A 20363-nucleotide genomic window follows, 5' to 3' on the forward strand; every position below is an offset into this window, starting at 1 on the left:
TGTGTCCGCCGGGGGGGGGGGGGGGAAAGGGCAAGTTTCCCCCAGGCTGCTGCTTTCTTTGCTCTCAGCTCTTCTCCGACTGGAGTGGACTTGTACAAAGTCATGGCTGAGAGAAGTGGGAGGCACAGGGTTCACAACCCTTGACTGGGAAGGACTTGACCCTGGGTCTCCTGTACTCTGGATGAGCGCTGTAACCATGAGACTCCAACCATTAGAGCAAAAGGTGGACAGCCCCCCGGTCACTGTTGCTTTTAGCAGCGTGCCGCTTGCCCAGGAAGGTGTGCACTCACAGAAGAGGACCTTTTGTGCAAGATCCCACTTGGGTGACAATCCTTACTTGCTGTCAGCCAAAGTTGCAGTGGGCACAGCCAGTGTTCGGGCACGTGGCTCTGCTCAGCTTCTCCTGTTGGTCTAGGCAATTTATTGAGCAGTCTCTGTTGCTTTTGGATGGGGGTCTAAGTCCTCCCACTGAAAACACTGGCAACTTCAACATCTAGTTCAGCTTTTCAGACCACCTTAGTGAGGCCAGGAATTTTAATTGAGGATGTTGTGATGCTTTAGTTGGAGGTGTATAAATAACTTCCCTAAGAGCCATCCTGTGATTATCAGTTTAAACATCCAGAAAATCATGTTCAGGGCTAGGAGACACATCATATCGAATGGTCACATCTGCTGTAATTCTCCTTCCCTCCAAAGCTGCAGCTTTGTCTGTGCTGGGGCTGATCTTCTGGTGTAACCGCACGCTCTGGCTCTGGTCCCAGTCCCGTGATGCTCTGCAGGGTGGTGTCTTCCCTGCAGTATTTTTCACCCTTCTTTGAAACACAGTTAAACACATTGTGGAACACATTGAAGTACATTATGTCCAAAGCAGTCCTTTGCTTCAAGTTTTTGCTGTGCTGATGGATGGTCTATCCCCATTAATAAGAAGAATTTGTACAAACTTATCACTCAGGTAGACTAGTCCAGAGCTGGAGGACATGAAAAGAGGTTTGTATAGATATTCCTATGAGCAGCGTATGAAATGACTATGCTCTGATCTTTGATCACTGACAGAAAAAAAAAAGAAGGAAAACTGAGGCAAACTTAGTATGTTTTTTTTCTCTTTGCTCCTGCACGATCTTTTCAATACAGACATTTTCTTATAAAAGTATTTGTATTTGTTGACTTTAAATGAGGAGAACAGGTTAAAAAGTGGAACTTCTGAGATTATAGTGAGCATATTAAGCAGTTTTGCAAAACAGCTAACAATAATAATGTCTGTAGTTACAAGAAGAGCTCATTATTAAATGTAATTTGTAACTCTTTCTTTTTTCTTAATATTCTTGTTTTCAGTGACTTCAGAATGGTTACTGTTGCCTGCAGGCATGACCTCCTCCCTAACCTACTGCATCTGGCAAAAATCTTTTTCATACTCATATTATGAAAGAGCAATTAGCATTGATGCAGTGCAACGTTCAATCTGAGGCGATGTTACAGCACAGCTAGCAATGAATAAACCAAGTTTAGGGTTTAGGCAGCTCTGAGTTTATTAAGGTTATATACCATTTCACATATCACATACATACCTCCTAATGGAGCAATATGGGAAAGTCACATTAAAACATGAAAAAATATTTTGTTTGGCATTTATGAAGTTTATTAAAACACTGAGTAACAACATGGTATAAAAATGATCTTGTTTGTAGGGAACATTTGTTTTTGTTTCCCCTCTGGAGAAGTTTTGGCTGTTCAATTATAGGCCTCATTGCTTCAGCATTATTTTCAACTGAAATGTCGGAACTTGGAAAAGCATATCTAATGTGCAAATTAAGTTTATTGCTGCTCATTGAGTTGTTTATTCTTTGTGTGAGAAGTCTTTATTATACCTCCAGCATTCGCAACATCTTATCTGTTTTCTCTTCTGGAATGGGATTTGCCATATAACGCATGTCTGCAGTTGCTAAGCAAGATAGATAGATAATGTAGAACCAAGAGATTTTAAGAAGCTTTTAAAAGTATTTGAGGTGGAAGTCTTAAAGACAACCCCATAAAAGAAGCAGAAAATGCCACTTTACATCAGTGGTGTCACTGCGTATGAGCAGGCTAGAACAAGAGATACAAGAGGATGATAATACTGTAATAAAATGGATTTTTTTGCTAATACTACTAAAACCCCATACCTCACACACAAACTCAGTATAATTCACAAAAGGACAGTTTTCAATATTTATTTGGTGGAGGCAAATAGGTTCATGCCGGTAAGAAAGTAGACTTCTTATAATACTAACAGCATATAACTATCGGGATTTGTTGTGTTATAAGAAGAAACCTTTATGTTCTGATATTCCAAAATACCCGTTTCACTAGAGGGTTCCATGGGATGCATTTTTTTCAAAATATTTATCTTTTCCCTAAGGAGGCATTCCACAGGCTTTAACAGATAAGTGATCTCTGAAATTTTTATTCCTTCTAATAACTTTCCATAACAACAGGATTGCAGATGTCTTATTTCTGATCTCTTTGAATGTGTGATCAAATAATGACACAAGAAATTACATGGCAGAACTAATGAGGCAACCATAATATTATTGGAACCTTCTGATGAAGAAAAGTTTCAGAAAATTCCCAGCCAGTTTCATTACAACCAGCTGGAGCTAATGGCCCCTTCCTGTACAATAGACAACTGGCTTTGATGGAGGCTTAAAGATTTTACAAAAAACAGGACATTATTTTCTATTTGTATTCTGTGGGGTTTAGAATGTAACTGTTGAATCTGATTACAAATTCTATGCAATCCTGTTTGTATCATTCTTGCTTAGTCTTACTTCGACCTTTCCATAAAAATAAATTGATTTTATTGATAGTATTTTACTTATTTATAGAATGCTGTAATTGTACACAGTGCATTGTAGAAGAGTCAAAATGCACCGATCCTGGTGACCAACCATCCAATACAGAGAAGCAGGAGCTACAAAATGAGGTAGCATTAAGTCTTGTGGCAGTAGACGTGATGTGGGTCTTGTGAAGGGTAGATATTTTAAAGAGAAATTTGAAGGACAGGGAGTACTTGACACATGGAAAATGCAGTAGTGGTGCAAAGTTTTATTAATGCTGAATTAACTAAAGCAGAAAAGGTGCATTTCATCCCTGGCATAAGTGCCTTGATTTGGAGTTTTAGCAGAATACCCAATTCAAAGGGTCTCTTCAGGCTGTCATCAAAGCAGTGCAAAACAGATACATCCTAGTCAGCTTTAAGCAAGACAGATAAAATACCAGCAGCAGTTTATACCTGGCAGCAAGGAGCTCATCTTAGGCTTTGGGACTATCCAAGAGGCCTGGGAAGCTGGACCCTGTAACCACTGTTTACTCACATCCAGATACTGAGCTTACCGATGGAAGGCCCAGGAAACATGCTATTGCCCATCTAATTGATTGACATTGTAAACGAGCCTTATTAGGGCCAGCCCTCTCCATTCCCAGGGGCAGTCACACTGTACAGGAGACAGGAGCTGTGGAGGTGACCCTCTGCAGCGGTTTCAGGGGAGCCAGTTCCCACCTCCTGGTTCTCCCAGCTCCACTGGACAGGTCAGACCCAGGGGCTACATGGGCTGAGGGACAGCCCGGGCTGACTAGCCAGACCCTTCAACACCCTCTTGTAAACTAGGCATAACCTTTTGCATCATTTATGAGAGAATATGTGTGGAGACATCTCTCCTGCACAGCTAAAGACAGAGCAGACAGAACCCAAGTGGAGTCTGGAAGAAAGCATACCATAAACGTTCAGAGCAACGTAGAATTTCCACTTTGAGGTTGATCGTGGTGTTCAGGGGAAGACTTGCTTCTTCAATGCCATGTTTCATTGGCTTTAAAAACTCAGTGTAGAGATGCACATGGTTTATAGGTTTAAGGAAGGAGAGAGTCTTACAGGATGACTTTGAAGGAAGAGATGATGAGTTTGGAGGACCTTATCAGGTCAGCAGATCATGCCTCTCCAACTGCTAGTGGCAAAGAGAAGTTCCAGCTATCATGAAAGTAACTTTCCAATTTTTAACGTACACCAGGGTATTATTTCTTTTTTCTTTTTTTAACATATACAGCATTATTGCAAGTAATAGAATTTCTTTCCTTAGAGTGTAATTCATGCAGTTCTAGTTCAGCTGTGAGAATAAGAAGTACAGGAGAAAAAGCAAGAAAAGAAAACTTTGTGGAGGTTCTCTGTAGTTCCCAGATATTTTTCAGCATTATTCTATAAAAGTTACCTGTACTTCACAATGGAATTACTTCATTTGAGATTTATGGAGCCAAGTTCTTTGCCAGCATGTGCTGAAATCAGTGGAGTTGTGCCAACAAAGAATATAGCCCTTGAATCATCTGGAATTTATTGCATCTGACACACTGCTTCCAGGGAGAGGAAGAGATTTCTCTAACCTAATGTTCAAGTATCTTCAAGACAGTCATCTGAGGCCTTCACGTTTCTGCAGTCCTTGACTTCAGACAAACCGATGGAGCTGCCACAATGATAGTTTGACGTAGTTGCGAAGAGCAATCAGAGTACGCAGAGAAATCTGAGAAAGCGCGTTCCAAGTCTGAGCTCTAACTCATGAGAACCTCTGACACTCGCTTAATGATACCAGAAAAAAACCACCTAATTTGTCTATAATAATAAAAATCAGACAAAAGTTCTTTGTTTTCCTTGGAAAACATTACCTGATGCCTGCAGCAGGTATATCACTGAAACTAGTGGGATCCCGTTTTATTTTAAAAGGTTAGCAGAAAATGCAACAATCTATCTTGTTTCTAGTTGACCACTGCCGTAACAGTCACTCACACAGTGCAGCTCAGGTGCCGGGAAGAAGCCCTTCAAGTTTCAGCCCATATTGCCTGTCTGTACCCACGTATTAATCAGTTACTGCAATGATGGAGACAGTCTGAACGAAAAATGTGTTTGAAGGTAAGGGTTTGGATGCCCTATCATGCATGAACCCTTTGGAACCAAGGCCTTGGTAAAACCAAAATCCTGAATTTTCAAGTACGTTTCTAACACATAGGGTTAAACCAGAATGAACGCTGAACTAATACAGCTCGTGCAAATTTTCTTCTCCTCCTCTCACATTATTTTCAGAGCGTATTAATATTGTTGAATAGATTCTGCTTTCATTTTATTCATGTGCCTCTAAATTCTCACCATTTTGTAACACTTTCATGCACAAAAGCTTTATTCAAGGGAATTGCTTACAACAAAGTGGTTGTTCTCTCTAATCTATCTGCCAGTCATATCAACAGAAGTGAAGCCATATAAACCTATTTCTTTCCCCTTCAGCGAGCTACTGCTTCCCTTAATAAAAGCTGCAAGTTTGTTTCCCAGTGTAAGGGGTTAAAAAAGATTACATAAATAGTTTTTCTGTCCGTGAAGATATCTTCTTTGAAGCTGTAACGTGAGCAACACTGTGCAGTAAACTACCTCTAACGTTAATATAGATTAAGGATCTCAATGTATGAAGTAAGCGGAGTTGAACAGCAATTTTGCTTTTGCTGCAGTTTCCTATAAGGAGAGATTTTCAAGTTTGAAGAACCGTGGGCATATTTTTAACTGTCTTAATAATGAATTCTGCGCTTTTTGAGCTGAAATCATACCTGCTGACTATGGGCTTTACAAAGTAACATATGACTAATTTAGCATGTTGCCTCTGACATCCGCTTACTCTCAGAGGCACACAGCGTGTTCGTTGTATTGATAATGCAAAAGTAATAGGCTACACACGGGTGAGAGTGTTCTGAAATCATCACCGTATTAGAGCGAATTTTCTTTATTATGGAACATTTGGGCCAATTTTAAATCATTTCACAAATGGTACAGAACTCATTCAAAATCTACTGTTTTTATAAGCAAGTTAATAAAAAGGAATTTTTTTTTGTCTCCACAGAAAGGACTGTAATTACTATTCCACCTTCTAATATGGATGTAACAGTTGGAGAAAGCATAGTCCTTCCATGCCAGGTGTCTCATGACCCCTCCATTCACGTGGTGTTCACATGGTCATTCAATGGCAATACAATTGATTTTAATAGAGGAGTACATCATTTTGAAAGAATTGGAAGAGTAAGTTTTTTAAACTCCTTAGTGCTTAATGAAACTGTTTGCCACAGTCTTTACACAACACAAATAATTATCATAATTCTTCCATCGCTATTTATATGCATGGCAAATCACTGTTTCTTTACAAGGGCTGCAGCCATTTATTTTTCTTTCTTAAATTTCATAAAGGCGCTTGAGTTATTTGTGAAGCCATAATAAAAATGTCCACATGAAAGAAACTGATGATAGCTATGAATATTTTAATTTAAAAGCTGAATTTTTTATTAATATTGAGCAATTTATAAAAATGTCCAGTATGGAAAGCATGTTGTGAGTGATTAGTTTACTTTCTTTGTATCTCCAGGAATCTGTTGGGGATTTGATGATAAGAAATATTCAGCTACATCATTCTGGGAAATATGTGTGCATGGTACAAACAACTTTAGACAGTCAATCTGCAACAGTAGATGTAATTGTAAGAGGTATGTCTGGTAAATGTAAACACATATATCTTCTGGAGGAATTAGAAATTCTTAACATCCACTGTTGTTTAAATGGTTCCTAGGATATCAATTCAACATTTCAATAGTGAAATGCTATATGTCTTGTACCCTTGGCCCCAAAACTGGATTGAGATTCTGGCCAGCATGATCCTAGTGTGCAGCTAAGCCAGGGAGACCTGTGCAATTCTGCCATGGCCTCTTTGGAAGGTAAACTTTTCTGGCCACCCAGGTCAATATGGCAGGGCATAGGGAAGTCCTCCACTTTCAGTAGACTGCTGTCACCAGCTCCTTGCTGGGCATCTCTGGGTCACTGTGCAGGCTGGAAAAAAAACAAGAGACCTGGTTCCTTTCCACTATTTGGAGATAATATGAAAAATTATTTTCTATGGTCAACTAACTAATCTTTTTACCGCCAGCGGCAAGAGAAATGCTGTGATGGGAGCAGACCCTGTAAACCCTAGCAGAAATCAGAAATCTGTGTAATGCACCATCTCGTATTCTTTCTAAACCTCAGTTTTGATTAAATTCAACAGGAATTCTGAAAATGTTGGATAGTTCAACAAAAGACACATTGGGTAACTTTCTTTGTCAGAAAAAAATCATTCCCTTGTTTATATTTCTCATGTTAGTAACGTAACGACATTCATTTTCCTGACTCAAAACCCCTCATTAATTAGAAAAATGTAATACAGGTTTGAAGCCATCATTTAGAGATTGTGCTGCTTTTATGAAACTGCAGCTTCATGAATAACTCCACTGGCTCGAGAAAGTAAGAGTTGCCCAACCCAGCAATGAATCTTCTCTTCCTAATATCTTCATTTAAAATGCTAATCGTATTAGGCCCCCCAGGTCCACCAGAAGATGTTAAAGTTGAACATATTTCTAGCACTACTGCTGTGTTATCCTGGAAGTCTGGAATAGATAACAATAGTCCAGTCCAGATCTACAGTGTTCAGACGAGAACTCCTTTCTCAGTTGGATGGCAGGCAGTTTCAACAGGTGAGCAATTTGAGAGTTGCCTTGTATTTTTTGCATATACCATTAATTACTCCAAAATTACGTTGTAATTGACATGTTTATTTTGCCTTTAGTTCCTGAAGTCATTAATGGTAGGACTCACAAGGCAACAGTGGTTGACTTAAGCCCTTGGGTTGAGTATGAGTTTCGTGTGGTTGCCAGCAATAGTGTTGGAATTGGGGAGCCAAGCAGACCATCAGCTCTACTGAAAACTAAAGCAGCAGGTAAGTCCCTAGTTTCTGTCAAGTTTTTTCCACACAGACACGTTGCCACCTCCCGAGTGTGAGAATTTCACTGCAGCAGAGCCACTCACTCCTGCAGGGTTACTTACATATCTGTCTGGCATTTCAGTCTGTGGCTGCTATGGCTTCATGACAGCAGACCTGCACTACTGATGCAAGGGATGCTTGGACATGATTGAGGTACCACACGCTTTGCTCTCTGGTTTGGAGATCACTTGGGCCAGCAATAAAGGCTGGAGCTGGCCCATGCTTCCTCCTTTTGATACGTCCCAAAATATATCTAATCCCCATGCCTGAACACACGCTGTCATTCAAGCAATTGGGAAGCAACATTTGTTTTCTTCCAATTATAACCACATTTATACCCTGTTCAGGGACTTGCACAGAAAATGATAAAGCCAGCTCTCTGGCATATCCTAGCACAAGCATGTAATGCCTTTGCTGCAAAGCGTGTTTGGTGTCTGAGCATCGGTGGGGACAGGATATTGGCTTTAACTGGAGGAAATAAATTACAGCGTCCAAAGCCCAGTGAAACTAATAGCTTCCACTGACTCCAGGACAGGATCCTTACTATCTGTCTGTCTAACCTTTACTCATTTATCTTCTGGGATTTGGAACCTCATAGGAAGAAGACTTATTCTTGGATGACTGACACTGTCAGTCCTTTGACCTACTCAGTTTGGTACAATTTACTTGAAGCCCAAACCTTTGGTTTGTTTTATGTTTCTCCCAGCCCCCTGCTTATCAACTCTCTCCCACCTATAAAATCAGTATTTATAGGATGGAAAGCAGTAAAATGAAAGCAGCTTTTACAATCCACTTTCACTTCTCTGTTTATCTCATTTACCAAGCTCTGAAGTTTGGCAAGCTGCATTTCAAGACAGAACTCAAAATACAGTAGTGTACATTATACAGCAGAAAATACATATATGCTTAGAAAGGGGGATCCATTTGTTTCTCCTAATACCTACAATATTTGTCCCAAGGCAGAATTACTTCAAAATGTATTAAATCAGTTGGTTTAAATTTAATAAGTTCTTTTTCCTATTGTTGAAGCAAGGACTTATACTGAGTACTGATGCCAGAAAAAAAATATTTGATCATTAGAACACCAATTTTGATAGATTTTGTCAGCTTTCCAGGTGCAGAGAGATATCAAATGAGTCTTATCAGCAGTCAGGACTACCTGGCCAGTGTGGTAGTAAAGCAGATTGCAGGCTGCTGCCAAGGGGCAAAGGGAAAAGCCTGAGAGCCTCCAGCCTGGAAAGATGCACTGATCCTGCCTGGGCTTAGGTGCCGGGGGAATGCATGCCCAAGTGGTACGTGACCCCTTCCTCCAGCAGAAGAACCACGGGAAACTTTCACATGCAGGGAATAAGGAGCAATGTGAAAAGGGAAGGCTAAAGAAAAGCTGGAGACAGGAGGAGGCCAGATTTTCTAAATTTCCCAGCAGAGCATCACAGATATATGTTCTCCATTACATGATTGATCATGAAATCAAAATTAGTCTTGAGAAGGTCTTTCTTGCTGTTGCCACCACGGAGCTTTGTAAAGTGTGATATTTAAAACAACCTATACAGTCAGTAAAAGCTTTCATCTTTTAAAGCGTTTTTTTTTATTAGAGGGATTCACAAGGCTAGGGCTAGAAAGAGAAAGAAACAATAAAATTAATATTATTTATCATGGCAATAGCACAAGGAACATGATTTCCTTACAGTGTAACACTGTCTGAAGCTTAACAAAAGGAATAGAAAGACTCATTTCAGGTTTTAGTTGCTTAACCCCTTCACTGCTGTAAATCATTCTGTCTCAAAACATTGCTGTGCAGTGGGAGAAGTAACAGCTTACCTTTATTTTTTTTATCAGAATAGGAAACTGAAAACAGTATGACAGTGTGGACAGCAAAAGGCTGGCCATGAAAGGGTGAATTTGAACTGCGCTGTTATAATAGCTATTTTGCCGGCTGCAATCTGAGCATTAGTAGATTTGTGGATGCAAATGAGCCACTGTTCATTTCATTAAAATGGAGCTGAGAATTAATTGAGCCTCTGTTGGTGCACTCAGCTGTAACTTTTCATGTTTCTCAACTATGACCCAGTTGAGGCTCTGCTGAGCAGTAGTGCAAATTTTTTCCCCATGCAAATGTAGTAAGTACTGAACACATTTAACACATGAACTAACTGAGCATCAACTGGTTCATGAAACGCTAGGCTTGAAAGTCTGTTTTGTCAGCAAGTCTGTTTTGTCATTTTTTCCTTTAATGCTGTTCTTTTCAGTCTTAGATTATTTGCCTCTGATGTGCACAAAGACATTGACTGTGGGTGACAAAATTGAATACCTATGTTAAACTCTCCAAAAGAGCCTGTCCCTTTGCACTTGCACTCACTTTTATGACTGCACAACAAAATTACCATGAAAATTCTACATTTCTAGAGAGGATGAAAGATTTATATGTGGACTTGAATCTAGAAGTGGTAGTGGGTTCACATAAATTTCTATGAACTTAAAGGGCTATTGCCTTTATTGCCTCTACCAGAGCTGGGCTAACGCTGGGTGGAAGACATGGGGAAGGGCAGGCGGACGTGGCAAAACTTGCCAAACTCTCTGAAAAAACTTCAGAGATATAACTGTCCCGCCTATTTCTGACCCTGTCCTCAGCCCTGTCTTAACACATCCAATTGTCAGACGGTGAGAGCTGAATGAAAGGAACGACAAAACAATCTTGAACTTTCTAAAAATAGTACCGAGGGTTTGGAGATGGTAAACACTACAAACGCCCTCTTATAGGGGGTTTCTGTCTCAGTCAGTTCCAGAGTTGTCCTCTTTTTTATACTTCTCCAGCAGCTGAAAAGGAACATGATATCATCCTTGCAAGTAGATCTAAAGCAAACTATACAATAAGAACAAGGCTGGTCTGTCTAAATTCCATCCATTACATCACAAACCAGTTCCCCAAAACTAATATTTATAGGCTAATGGGATGGGCATGTTTATGGAAATATAGAGCAAGAGGCAAGAAATGTTGATATTTTCCTTGCCTCTCCACCAAGAGCCGTTTGAGTGATGAGAAGCACCTTCAGCCTGGAACACCAGCACATTGCTTGACCTCGACCCTGTACCTATAGTGCCATACACCTGGAGCAACGCTGGGGAAATCAAGCTCTAATTGATGAACTTTTGGACACTTACAGTGTTGGGAGAAGGAGAAAAGCAAATTAAGAGTTTTGAATTTCCTAAGAAAAGCATACAGCCAATTAAAAAAATTAATATATTGCTCCAACAACATGTTTACTGAACAAATGCATAATTAGTAAATCAGTAGTGTTGCAGCTACAGTCTGAATGGAACATCATTTTGCCAATTAGTTGATGAGGCATAATAATGTCAGATACTTGATGCTACTAGCTTCTTTAATTAATTTTTTGAACCAGGGTACTCATGTATCAAATACATCTGTGGCTTCAGCCTTATAAACTTGAAAATGTGTAAACACAATTTCAGTTCATTTAAAATGTACTGTTATATAATATAGTCCCTGTTCTACGTGTTGAAAGGCAGAATAGCTGCACGTGAGCTAGGAAAAACTCTAATCATCCAGTTGACAAGACCTCTGGCAGTAGTGGTGGGTAGTTGCGAGCACCAACGTCTTTTCTTCTCCAGTTCCTGTCGTGGCACCAACGAACATCAGCGGAGGAGGAGGGAGCCGTTCTGAGCTGGTCATCACATGGGAGGTAATCGTTAGCTCAGTTAGCCTAAGCTGTCTAATGGGGAAGGGTCCATGGGTGAAATCACAGCACCACTGAAATCCAAAGGCTTTTGGTCATTGGCTTTGGCTGAGCCTGGATTTCACCCTGCATCTGGAGAGAAAACAGCCCGTAAGATATACAGCAAGTTTTCTGTGTTATAGCAAACAATTTATAAAAATAAACAGTTTAAGAGGCATGTCATAAAGATGTTTAGAAGTCTGTATAACCCTCTTATCTCCATTGTACAGGAGGTGCTTAACACACTAATCTGCTTGGCCATTTTCTGCATTAACATTTTTCATACTTTTGTTTACATGTTTTTCATTCTGGGACACTGTGCTGACAAGACATATCCTATTATGCGTTAAAGGAGATGAGCCCTTTAATTCTCCAGCACTCCAGCGAGAGGAGAGAAGATACATTTTCAGAACAGTTAATACCACACTACAAGTTGCAATGGGTGAGCGCAGGTCATTTCAGAGAGCGGAAAGGAAGCGGTGTGGGAAGGAGCCCTCCTTCCCCAGCCACCCAGCAGCCTCCCCGTGGGCACCACGATGAAGGCAGGCAGCATCTTGCAAAGCCCGTGCGGTGATGGGGCAGGTGCTTGGTCGGGGCTCAAGCCCCTATGGAAAAACTCCCCAAAACACAGCTCCCACCCTCTGGGTTTTTCATTGCCGCTGAAAAATAACACGTGAAGTTAACGTGACTCACCTAATTCAATCTCTCCCCTGGCTCTGAGGACATCTGACTGAAGTAGAAGCTACCCCATGCCATCAGCAGCACCCAGCCTGGAGGGCAGGGGCCAGGCAGCCTTCCCATGTATCTTACTATCAGGTGTGACTGCCTCAGAGGATGCACAAGATGTCCTCTGTCTAGTTCTTAATTTGGGACAGGGCCTCCAGTTCCATTCCAATAAGGAATTAAATTAAGCTAAAAATGATGTTATTCATCAGCTGAGTGAGTTACCTGTATTCTCCTCTATGCTAAAAACCTGCGCCATTTAACCAGTGTTTTGGGGGAGGAAGGGAAGTGATAGGAAAAAAATGAGGCCAAAATTAAAAAATCCCCACTAGATAAATAGCATTGCCAATGCTTCCCCCCTCCACGCTCCAAACAGAGTGAAACTTCACTTTTACTGAACTACATTTTCCTCCGTATGCATCTTTCACTGTTTTGTTTCATTTTCTCCTCTACTGATCTACTCTTTGGGAGCAGAAGAACATGAAAATTGAAAACAACCTGAGAGATCTCAATCAAATTTTCCCTTTGGACTCCATAGTGTGTTCTGAAAAAGTCAGAAGAAATACTAATTATGCCAAACTAACAACACTGAACACGACTCTCCAGCTTTCTGTGATGAACTCGCTAAACATCTTGATTAAATCTGAGGTCACAGAAGCCTCAAAAACAAATTAAATGCTCTAGAAAGTATCTTGAACTTTTATAAATCCCTAGTGCACCATCATCACTCACACTTAATTCTCTCAGGACTGGAAAAGAGCTAGAAGGGGGCGTATTGGGGAATTAATGTTTGTAAAACACTTAAGGAAAGGCACATTTGTTATATATGCCAGGCCAGGGTTATTATTAGAATTAGAAGGAATTTATGAAGAAAAAAATAAAATAAGCGCCCTGAAATCTTCTGATGTACTTCCTGATTTTTTTTCTCCCATCTTCTCACACCATTAGTGCTCCCAGTCGTTTCTCCGCAGGAGAGGAGCTTGGAGCCTGGAACGATCACAGGGGCTGCGGTTCTGCCCCTGTGTTTTTCTCTCTCTTTTTGCACCATTTTTCATGGCTGCTTTTCTGTGCACCTTAATTTGATGCAAGCATCTAAAATAAATGAAGTTTTGCTGAGAAATGCTTCCTTCTTCCAAATAGAAACATGCCATGTTGACTTGCAATAACATTTTTGTTCTAAACAAAAACAAAAAGTTCATGCTGGATAGAGTGTTGATGTAATTGCTTGTTCAGTACGAGTCATTAATCATAACTTGACATGAGATTTTATTAATAGAAACATTAATTTGCCATGTTGACTTGCAATAACATTCTTTGAGAAGCGAAAGTAGAAGTATTTTTATCCCAAGAAAACAAAAAAGTTCATGCTGGATAGAGTGTTGATGTAATTGCTTGTTCAGTACGAGTCATTAATACATAACTTGACATGAGATTTTATTAATAGAAACATTAATTTGCCATGTTGACTTGCAATAACATTTTTGTTCTAAACAAACTTAAATATGTTCATGCACTTGAGACTTTCACTTGTGCTAAAAAAAATATGTAAGTACTGTACTTATATGCAGGCAAATATACAGCTGACACACACTTCTGTGTATACATTTGCTCCTTTCCCGACTCTTTTTTTTCTTTAAAAATCATTTATTTAAAATTAGCATTCCTGTAGCCCTGGGGGAAAAAATCAGCTACAACCTGTACTGAATGAAATGCTTTTAATTTTGAAAACTTCATGCCTGAAAGAGAATAACTTTAATGGAGCTGATCAGATCTTTTGTTTCTAAATTGATTGCCTTAATAGATTTATTATTTTGATTTTTATTTCAATATTACATTGACTGATGGACCAAACATTATTATCTTCTCTAAGGCACAGTCAACTAAATCAATACAACTAAAATATACTCAGAGAATGAAGATTCAATTAAAACAGTGTGTACTTGCAAATGCTTATTGACTGACTGCCTTGTCACTACAGCCAGTTCCAGAAGAACTACAAAATGGGGAAGGATTTGGCTACATCATTATGTTTCGTCCTCTCGGCTCAACAACCTGGACAAAAGCAGTGGTGACTTCAGTAGAAGCAAACAAATATGTTTATAGGAATGAAAGCATTACACCTCTCTCTCCTTTTGAAGTGAAAGTTGGTGTCTACAACAACGAAGGAGAAGGGACCCTGAGCTCCATATCCATCGTCTACTCAGGAGAAGACGGTAATGCGTGTTACTCTTGTTATTAATGGTCGTGTCGCATCAATAGGTCCCAGATATGATCAGACAGATCTCTACAGGGATACTAAGGAGCCTACTCAAAGCTGCTCATTGAAGATTGACAAGAGACACGAGGCAGAAGATGGGAAATTGAAGTAAACAAAAGCAAGGGGCAGGTTTTCAGAATCACTTTAAGTAGACAGCATGTTTCAACTTCTTTGTCCCCAAGGAGCTCCCACTGAGTGGGTTGGGAAAATCAGGAGACATTCAAAAGCGTAGCGCTCAGAGGGTCTAACTTTTCAGACCACTCAGTGCAGCTGATCTCCTCTGAAAATCTGTCCCAGCTTATGGGTAATGACCAATTTTGAAAAATTACGGTTTTGCTGATATTCCAGAATAAACGGGCAGCAAAGCGAGGGATTCACACCAGGTTTTCTGAGCCTCCGCCTGCTGCTTCCCCCCAGAACCTCTTCCTCTTTTCTTGAATCTCCCTCAGTTTTGACATAACGCCCTTTTGGTAACACAAATGTTCTACCAGCTGTGTTTTCTCCCATCACCCAGAGCCACAGATAGCACCAGCGGGGGCTTCGGCGCTGAGCGTTTCGGCGGCAGAGGTGGAGGTCTCCTGGCAGCCCATCGCGTGGAACAGGCACACGGGCAGGGTGCTGGGCTACGAGGTGAGGCAGCTGGTGCGGGTGTCTGACACCTTACAGATGTCCCTTTCCCAGCCACATTTGTCTTCTAGTCCCTCCTCCTTTGCTTCCAAGTTAACAGATAATGGAGCCCTTCACCCGACTCTCATTAGCAACATTTCACCTGAGATAATCACAAGCATTTACAGACCAGGACTGCAGCTCTGTCACAGACTTTTTGTAATGTAAATTCAAACCTCAAGATTAATCATTTGTGATGGCTACTATAAAAGGACTTGTGCTTGACTCCACAAAACAAAGCTGATCCTCCTCTTCTTACACAGCTGTAACGCTGTCTGAGCACGATGGGGTACTTAATAGTTTGAGGGCATGCACATGACCCATAGCATTGCTTACAGAAGAAACCAGGATAAATGCACTTCATTGCTCTCCAAAGCTTGGGCTGTGGCATGTTTGAAAGGCTTTTGGTTTCTCACTCCTATTCGTAGTGAACACCTGCTCATTTACTAATAACTGACAGGTTTTTTGCCTGGTGCACTGGGGTGCATTGCTGGTGTCACGGCATCAAGTCCAGGGCCGGATCCAGGGACAGGCATTTCAGGGTCTGAGCGGGGGGAGCTGTGAGGACGCATGGATGCTGCGGGACCCCGGTGGCACTCAGACAGCTGTGCTGCTTCTGGCTTTGCTCTGGTCTCCAGCACCCAGCGGGAGCAGAAACCCAGTGTCAGCTGCATCTGACATCCACAGGACGGACCAGAGGTCCCTCCGGCGGAGGGGGGAGCAGATTTTTGTATCAATAACTGGGGTACTTCGAAGTAACCTCAGGTATGATTCCTGGGCATTTACTTGCACAGTGAAACAATTTTTTTTGTAGATAGGATAAACCAAGAGTAAAGCAACTCAGAAATACTTTAAATTCTCTCCTATCATTACAAATGTATAAATGAAGGTAATAGGAGTCCCGTACAGTACACAAACCTTCCTAAAACAATTACTCACAGAAAAAAAATTGAAAAAATCAGGTGTAAATAGCTGTCACTGAATCAAAACTAGAGGCAGGATACAAAATAATTAAAAAACCACTTAGATGACTCAGATAAATGTTTCTTTGTATCTTTTAAAGTTTTCTTCAAATGTGTTCAAACCATAAAACCAAACAAGCTTTTAAAATTTCTCACCTTGTCCTTTGGACATCTATAAAGTTAAGGATTTCATTTACTTCCTTAATTGGTATTCAGTCTCTGAAATTTTATTTCTTCTCTATAAATATTCATGCTTGGTTTTATTTCCTGCTGGTTTTGAATACAAAAAATCTTGCATTCCTTGAAATCTTCATTGTCAGCGTGTCTGCTTCCCAGCCAAATCTGTAATTGATGGAAAACAGTGAATTGCCTGTTCTTTGTTCTTGCTTTTCAGGTTTTATATTGGACTGATGATCCCAAGGAAAGCACAGCTGGTAAAGTCAGAGTCAATGGGAACGTAACAGCCAAAAATATCACAGGACTAAAAGCTAACACAGTGTATTTTGCAACAGTTCGAGCTTACAACACTGCAGGGACGGGGCCCTCTAGCACCCCGGTAAATGTCACCACTAAAAAATCACGTGAGTATTCAATTTCGTACAACAAATGTTGCAAACTCCCAAGTGTGATAGTGACATTTCAGCTTACCGTGGCCCACATCTGATAAATGTTGCAATATCAAAGAAAACTGGATCCCAAAATTCTCCATAAAATTAAGCAACAAAATCTGTGACTAAGAAACTTCTCGATCTCTCCCTGACAATATTTTTGTGATCACCATCAAGGTTATTCAGACTCTGGTACTTCAGACATTAATGTAATATTTAGTTTGGGCTTCAGTTCTGTCTCAATGGAAGTCAAAATTCTCATCAACTTAAATCAGACCTGGGAAGGTTATTTCATTTATCCTATTCTATTTATATGCTAAAGTAATTCTGTACACCTACAAAATTAGATACCACCGGTGTCTGTGTTCCTATAGAGTAGCAACTGTTAGGAAGGATTTCCTTTTGCATTGCAACAGCACGCCGCTTGCTTTCAGGAGGTTTCAAAAGAGATGCAGAGTCAATACAGGAAAGATGTTCCACAGGTCCGACAACAGATTTGGTTATGGGAATACGGGTTTGAGTTTTAAAAGAAAAATGTTAAATGCTCCAAATACAGTGCTTTTTTGAGACCTTTAAACTGTGCACTACTGAGGGTAGCATATGGGATACATTCATACAAATACTATTCAGTCATTAATTTTTTAAATTTTCTGCAACTGTAGAAGCAAAACCATATGTTATTCTGTTTGTGAGAAGCAGCTTCATGAAACCGATGCTTTCATAGGCCCATCCTCCAAGGTAATAAGGAAGTACTGAGCACCATCCTGCAGGATTGAACCTGTGAAGTAAATATTCACTAAGGAAAAATAGTCGTAAAGAAGGAAATCTTGGTAATCTGCTGTGTACCCATGTGCCCCAATGTCATTACTGTTTAAGCATTCCAGTTTTTTATACTTTCCTTGGACTATGTTTTCCCAGTAAACAACTGATAAGCCCTTTTGCACAAAAAGGGAAATATTTCTCCTGTCTTTCACCAACTCTGCTCTTGTGCTGTTCCATGCTATTACTTAACTGCAGACAGGAACCAACTTGTAAAATGAGTTCATAATAAAACTAACCATTTAATGTAAATAACACAAATCAAAATAAAGCCAGAGAAGGTATTTTTTAAGGACTCAAACAGAACTCTTCTCACAGGCAATTTCTTAATAGAAAATAGACTCATGTCTGGAAATGATTCTCTATATTTGTATGTGCATATGTATGAAAGACAAGTTAAAGACATGGCAGTCAAGTGACAAGACATATAAGGAATAAATTTGCTTTTGTTTTACATTGACTTCATCTTCTGTCAAATTCAGGATTGTGCTAATGGTTCACTTAAAAATTAAAGTAAAAATAACCCTTTTAATATTTAAAAACATATATTAAAATTTTAAGCTCTGGTCTCTGAAAGATGCAAACGCTTTCAATATGAGTGGAGATAATATGTCAAGAGAATATAAACAATGTACATCTACAGCAGGAGCTGTTGGCTTCAGAGTAATAGCTCTGTCTTCCTACTCATTGTCCAGGATTCCTACAATGTTCTGTGCATGCCATTATTGTAGAGACTAAGCACCATCAATTTATTCTACCTCCATGGGAAAAGAATTTGTGGAGTATTACCACATGAACAGTACCTTCCAAGTTACATACATTAATCATCAATATATAGGAACTGTAGGGAGAAAAGAAGGATCCCAGAAGTTAAGCGTTTTAGTCAGGTCTGGGATATCCACAACATATTTCTCCAAATCTCTCCTCCTTTTTTTTAATTCTGTTCAAGTCCTTATTTCCTCTAACACCCCCAGTGCCGTCCTCCCAGTCAGGGTCCGGGAGGACGTACCGTGGAGAAGGAGATAACGTGTTGTTCTAAATCTGAGCTACAGTTCAAAGGCACAGTTTCAACTTCACATGTTCACACAGGATTCGATTTCAGTCACTTGTAGGCAAATTTTCAAAGTCCTGGCACTTAGGCATAAAAAGCCTTTGAAAAGCTACTCTCAGCCTATTGTGCTGAGAATTTATAAAATCTACAATGTTTCATGATGGATCACATGGAGACTTTAATGTGTAGCTCTTTGTAACCTGTCCTCATGGCTGATGAAAATCTTGTCTTTTGTACTTTGCTCTTAGTTTTAGCTTTTTCTGAAATCCATACAGCAAAACATTCTCTAGTACATTAAAATACAGATAGGAACAACGTAGTACTTAAACAAAATCTATCAAATATAACTTGAACTGTCAGACACTGTCAGGCTTTTCCTAATTTCAAAAGTGAATTCTCACAGTAAGTGGTTTGAACAGATCTTTATTCTGACTAATATGAGAGCAATGATGGACTGGAAAATATTTTTTACTCTTTTAGATTTGAATCACCCATGCATTTGGTACTTCCATGTCAGCAACTCGTTCAATTACACTATGCAAATTAATATTCAGTTGTATTTTGTGATTATCATCGTCTTTTTTTCAAAGCACCAAGTCAACCCCCGGCAAACATCGCCTGGAAGCTGACAAATTCCAAAATCTGCTTGAACTGGGAACACGTAAAAACAATGGAGAATGAATCAGAGGTGCTAGGCTACAAAGTAAGTCATTTCTTTATCTCATTAATCAGACGTCTTGTTTATAATAGAGGTACAAACAGTGACTTGTGGAAATGTGACTGCTCATTACCTGGAAAACAGTGACTTTTCTGGAGTTATTGGGGTGGTTGGCTTATACAAATGGAAGAACAGCTCTGTTCGTTCAGAGTAGGACCTCTTGATCCCGACACAGGGATTTTCTGTCCGTAACAGAGGATCTCTCTTGTCCCCTTTCCCTTGTAATCTCACTCATCTAAGATTCTTGCATTCACATCTTTTTGGGGAAGGAGTTTTAAGCATATATGAGAAGTAGAGAACAGTTTCTTAAGCATTAAAGACAGGCATAAAACACATTTAAAAGTTCTCACTCTCTGGTAGTTCATAAAGGTACCTTTGAAAAGAGATAGGAAGATACTCACATAAAGATCAATGTGAATCAAGTAAAAAGCACTCCCATAAATCTATTTTTTGAGGAAATAAAAATTCAGTTTAAAGTTTGTTTGCAGTGGCTCTGACCCCAAAAGACTCAGGGAAAGTCTTTTTTACTCCTGAAGGACTGTAAAAACAGAGGAGGTGGAGAATGCTTACATGAGGAAAGGTTCTCAGGATCAAGATCCTCATGTTGCTTGGCATTTTAGTGTCTACACAGAGTTATTTATGTCTAGGGAGGAAAAGGACACAAAAAAACCCCACCTTGCAATCTTTCTTGAGATCACATTGTTTTCCACCCTAGTGAGTGTGTTTGAGTAGCTCCACACACTGGGGAAAAAGTTAAAACTAGACTACTAAGCTTTTTTCCTTTGTGTCTAACTGTCATGGTTTAACCCCAGCCGGCAGCTGAGTGTGTTTGAGTAGCTCCACACACTGGGGAAAAAGTTAAAACTAGACTACTAAGCTTTTTTCCTTTGTGTCTAACTGTCATGGTTTAACCCCAGCCGGCAGCTCAGCCCCACCCAGCCACTCGCTCACTCCCCCCTGGTGGGATGGGGGAGAGAA

The 20363-nt window shown here is 40.0% G+C and overlaps 1 protein-coding gene across 1 annotated transcript in view; it reads left to right on the forward strand.

The window, feature by feature from the left end:
- Positions 1-20363, forward strand: part of CNTN6 (contactin 6) — a 92642-nt gene that overhangs the window by 69137 nt on the left and 3142 nt on the right. Inside the window, exons 11-19 of the mRNA XM_009283533.1 lie at positions 5904-6079; positions 6420-6537; positions 7399-7557; positions 7650-7799; positions 11478-11548; positions 14283-14517; positions 15076-15191; positions 16584-16770; positions 19258-19370. Of these exons, the coding sequence (XP_009281808.1) occupies positions 5904-6079; positions 6420-6537; positions 7399-7557; positions 7650-7799; positions 11478-11548; positions 14283-14517; positions 15076-15191; positions 16584-16770; positions 19258-19370 (1325 nt within the window). The remainder of the gene's footprint in view (positions 1-5903; positions 6080-6419; positions 6538-7398; positions 7558-7649; positions 7800-11477; positions 11549-14282; positions 14518-15075; positions 15192-16583; positions 16771-19257; positions 19371-20363) is intronic.

Source organism: Aptenodytes forsteri, unplaced genomic scaffold (genome assembly GCF_000699145.1).
Source record: "Aptenodytes forsteri isolate BGI_AS27 unplaced genomic scaffold, ASM69914v1 Scaffold267, whole genome shotgun sequence".
NCBI classification, from domain to species: domain Eukaryota; kingdom Metazoa; phylum Chordata; class Aves; order Sphenisciformes; family Spheniscidae; genus Aptenodytes; species Aptenodytes forsteri.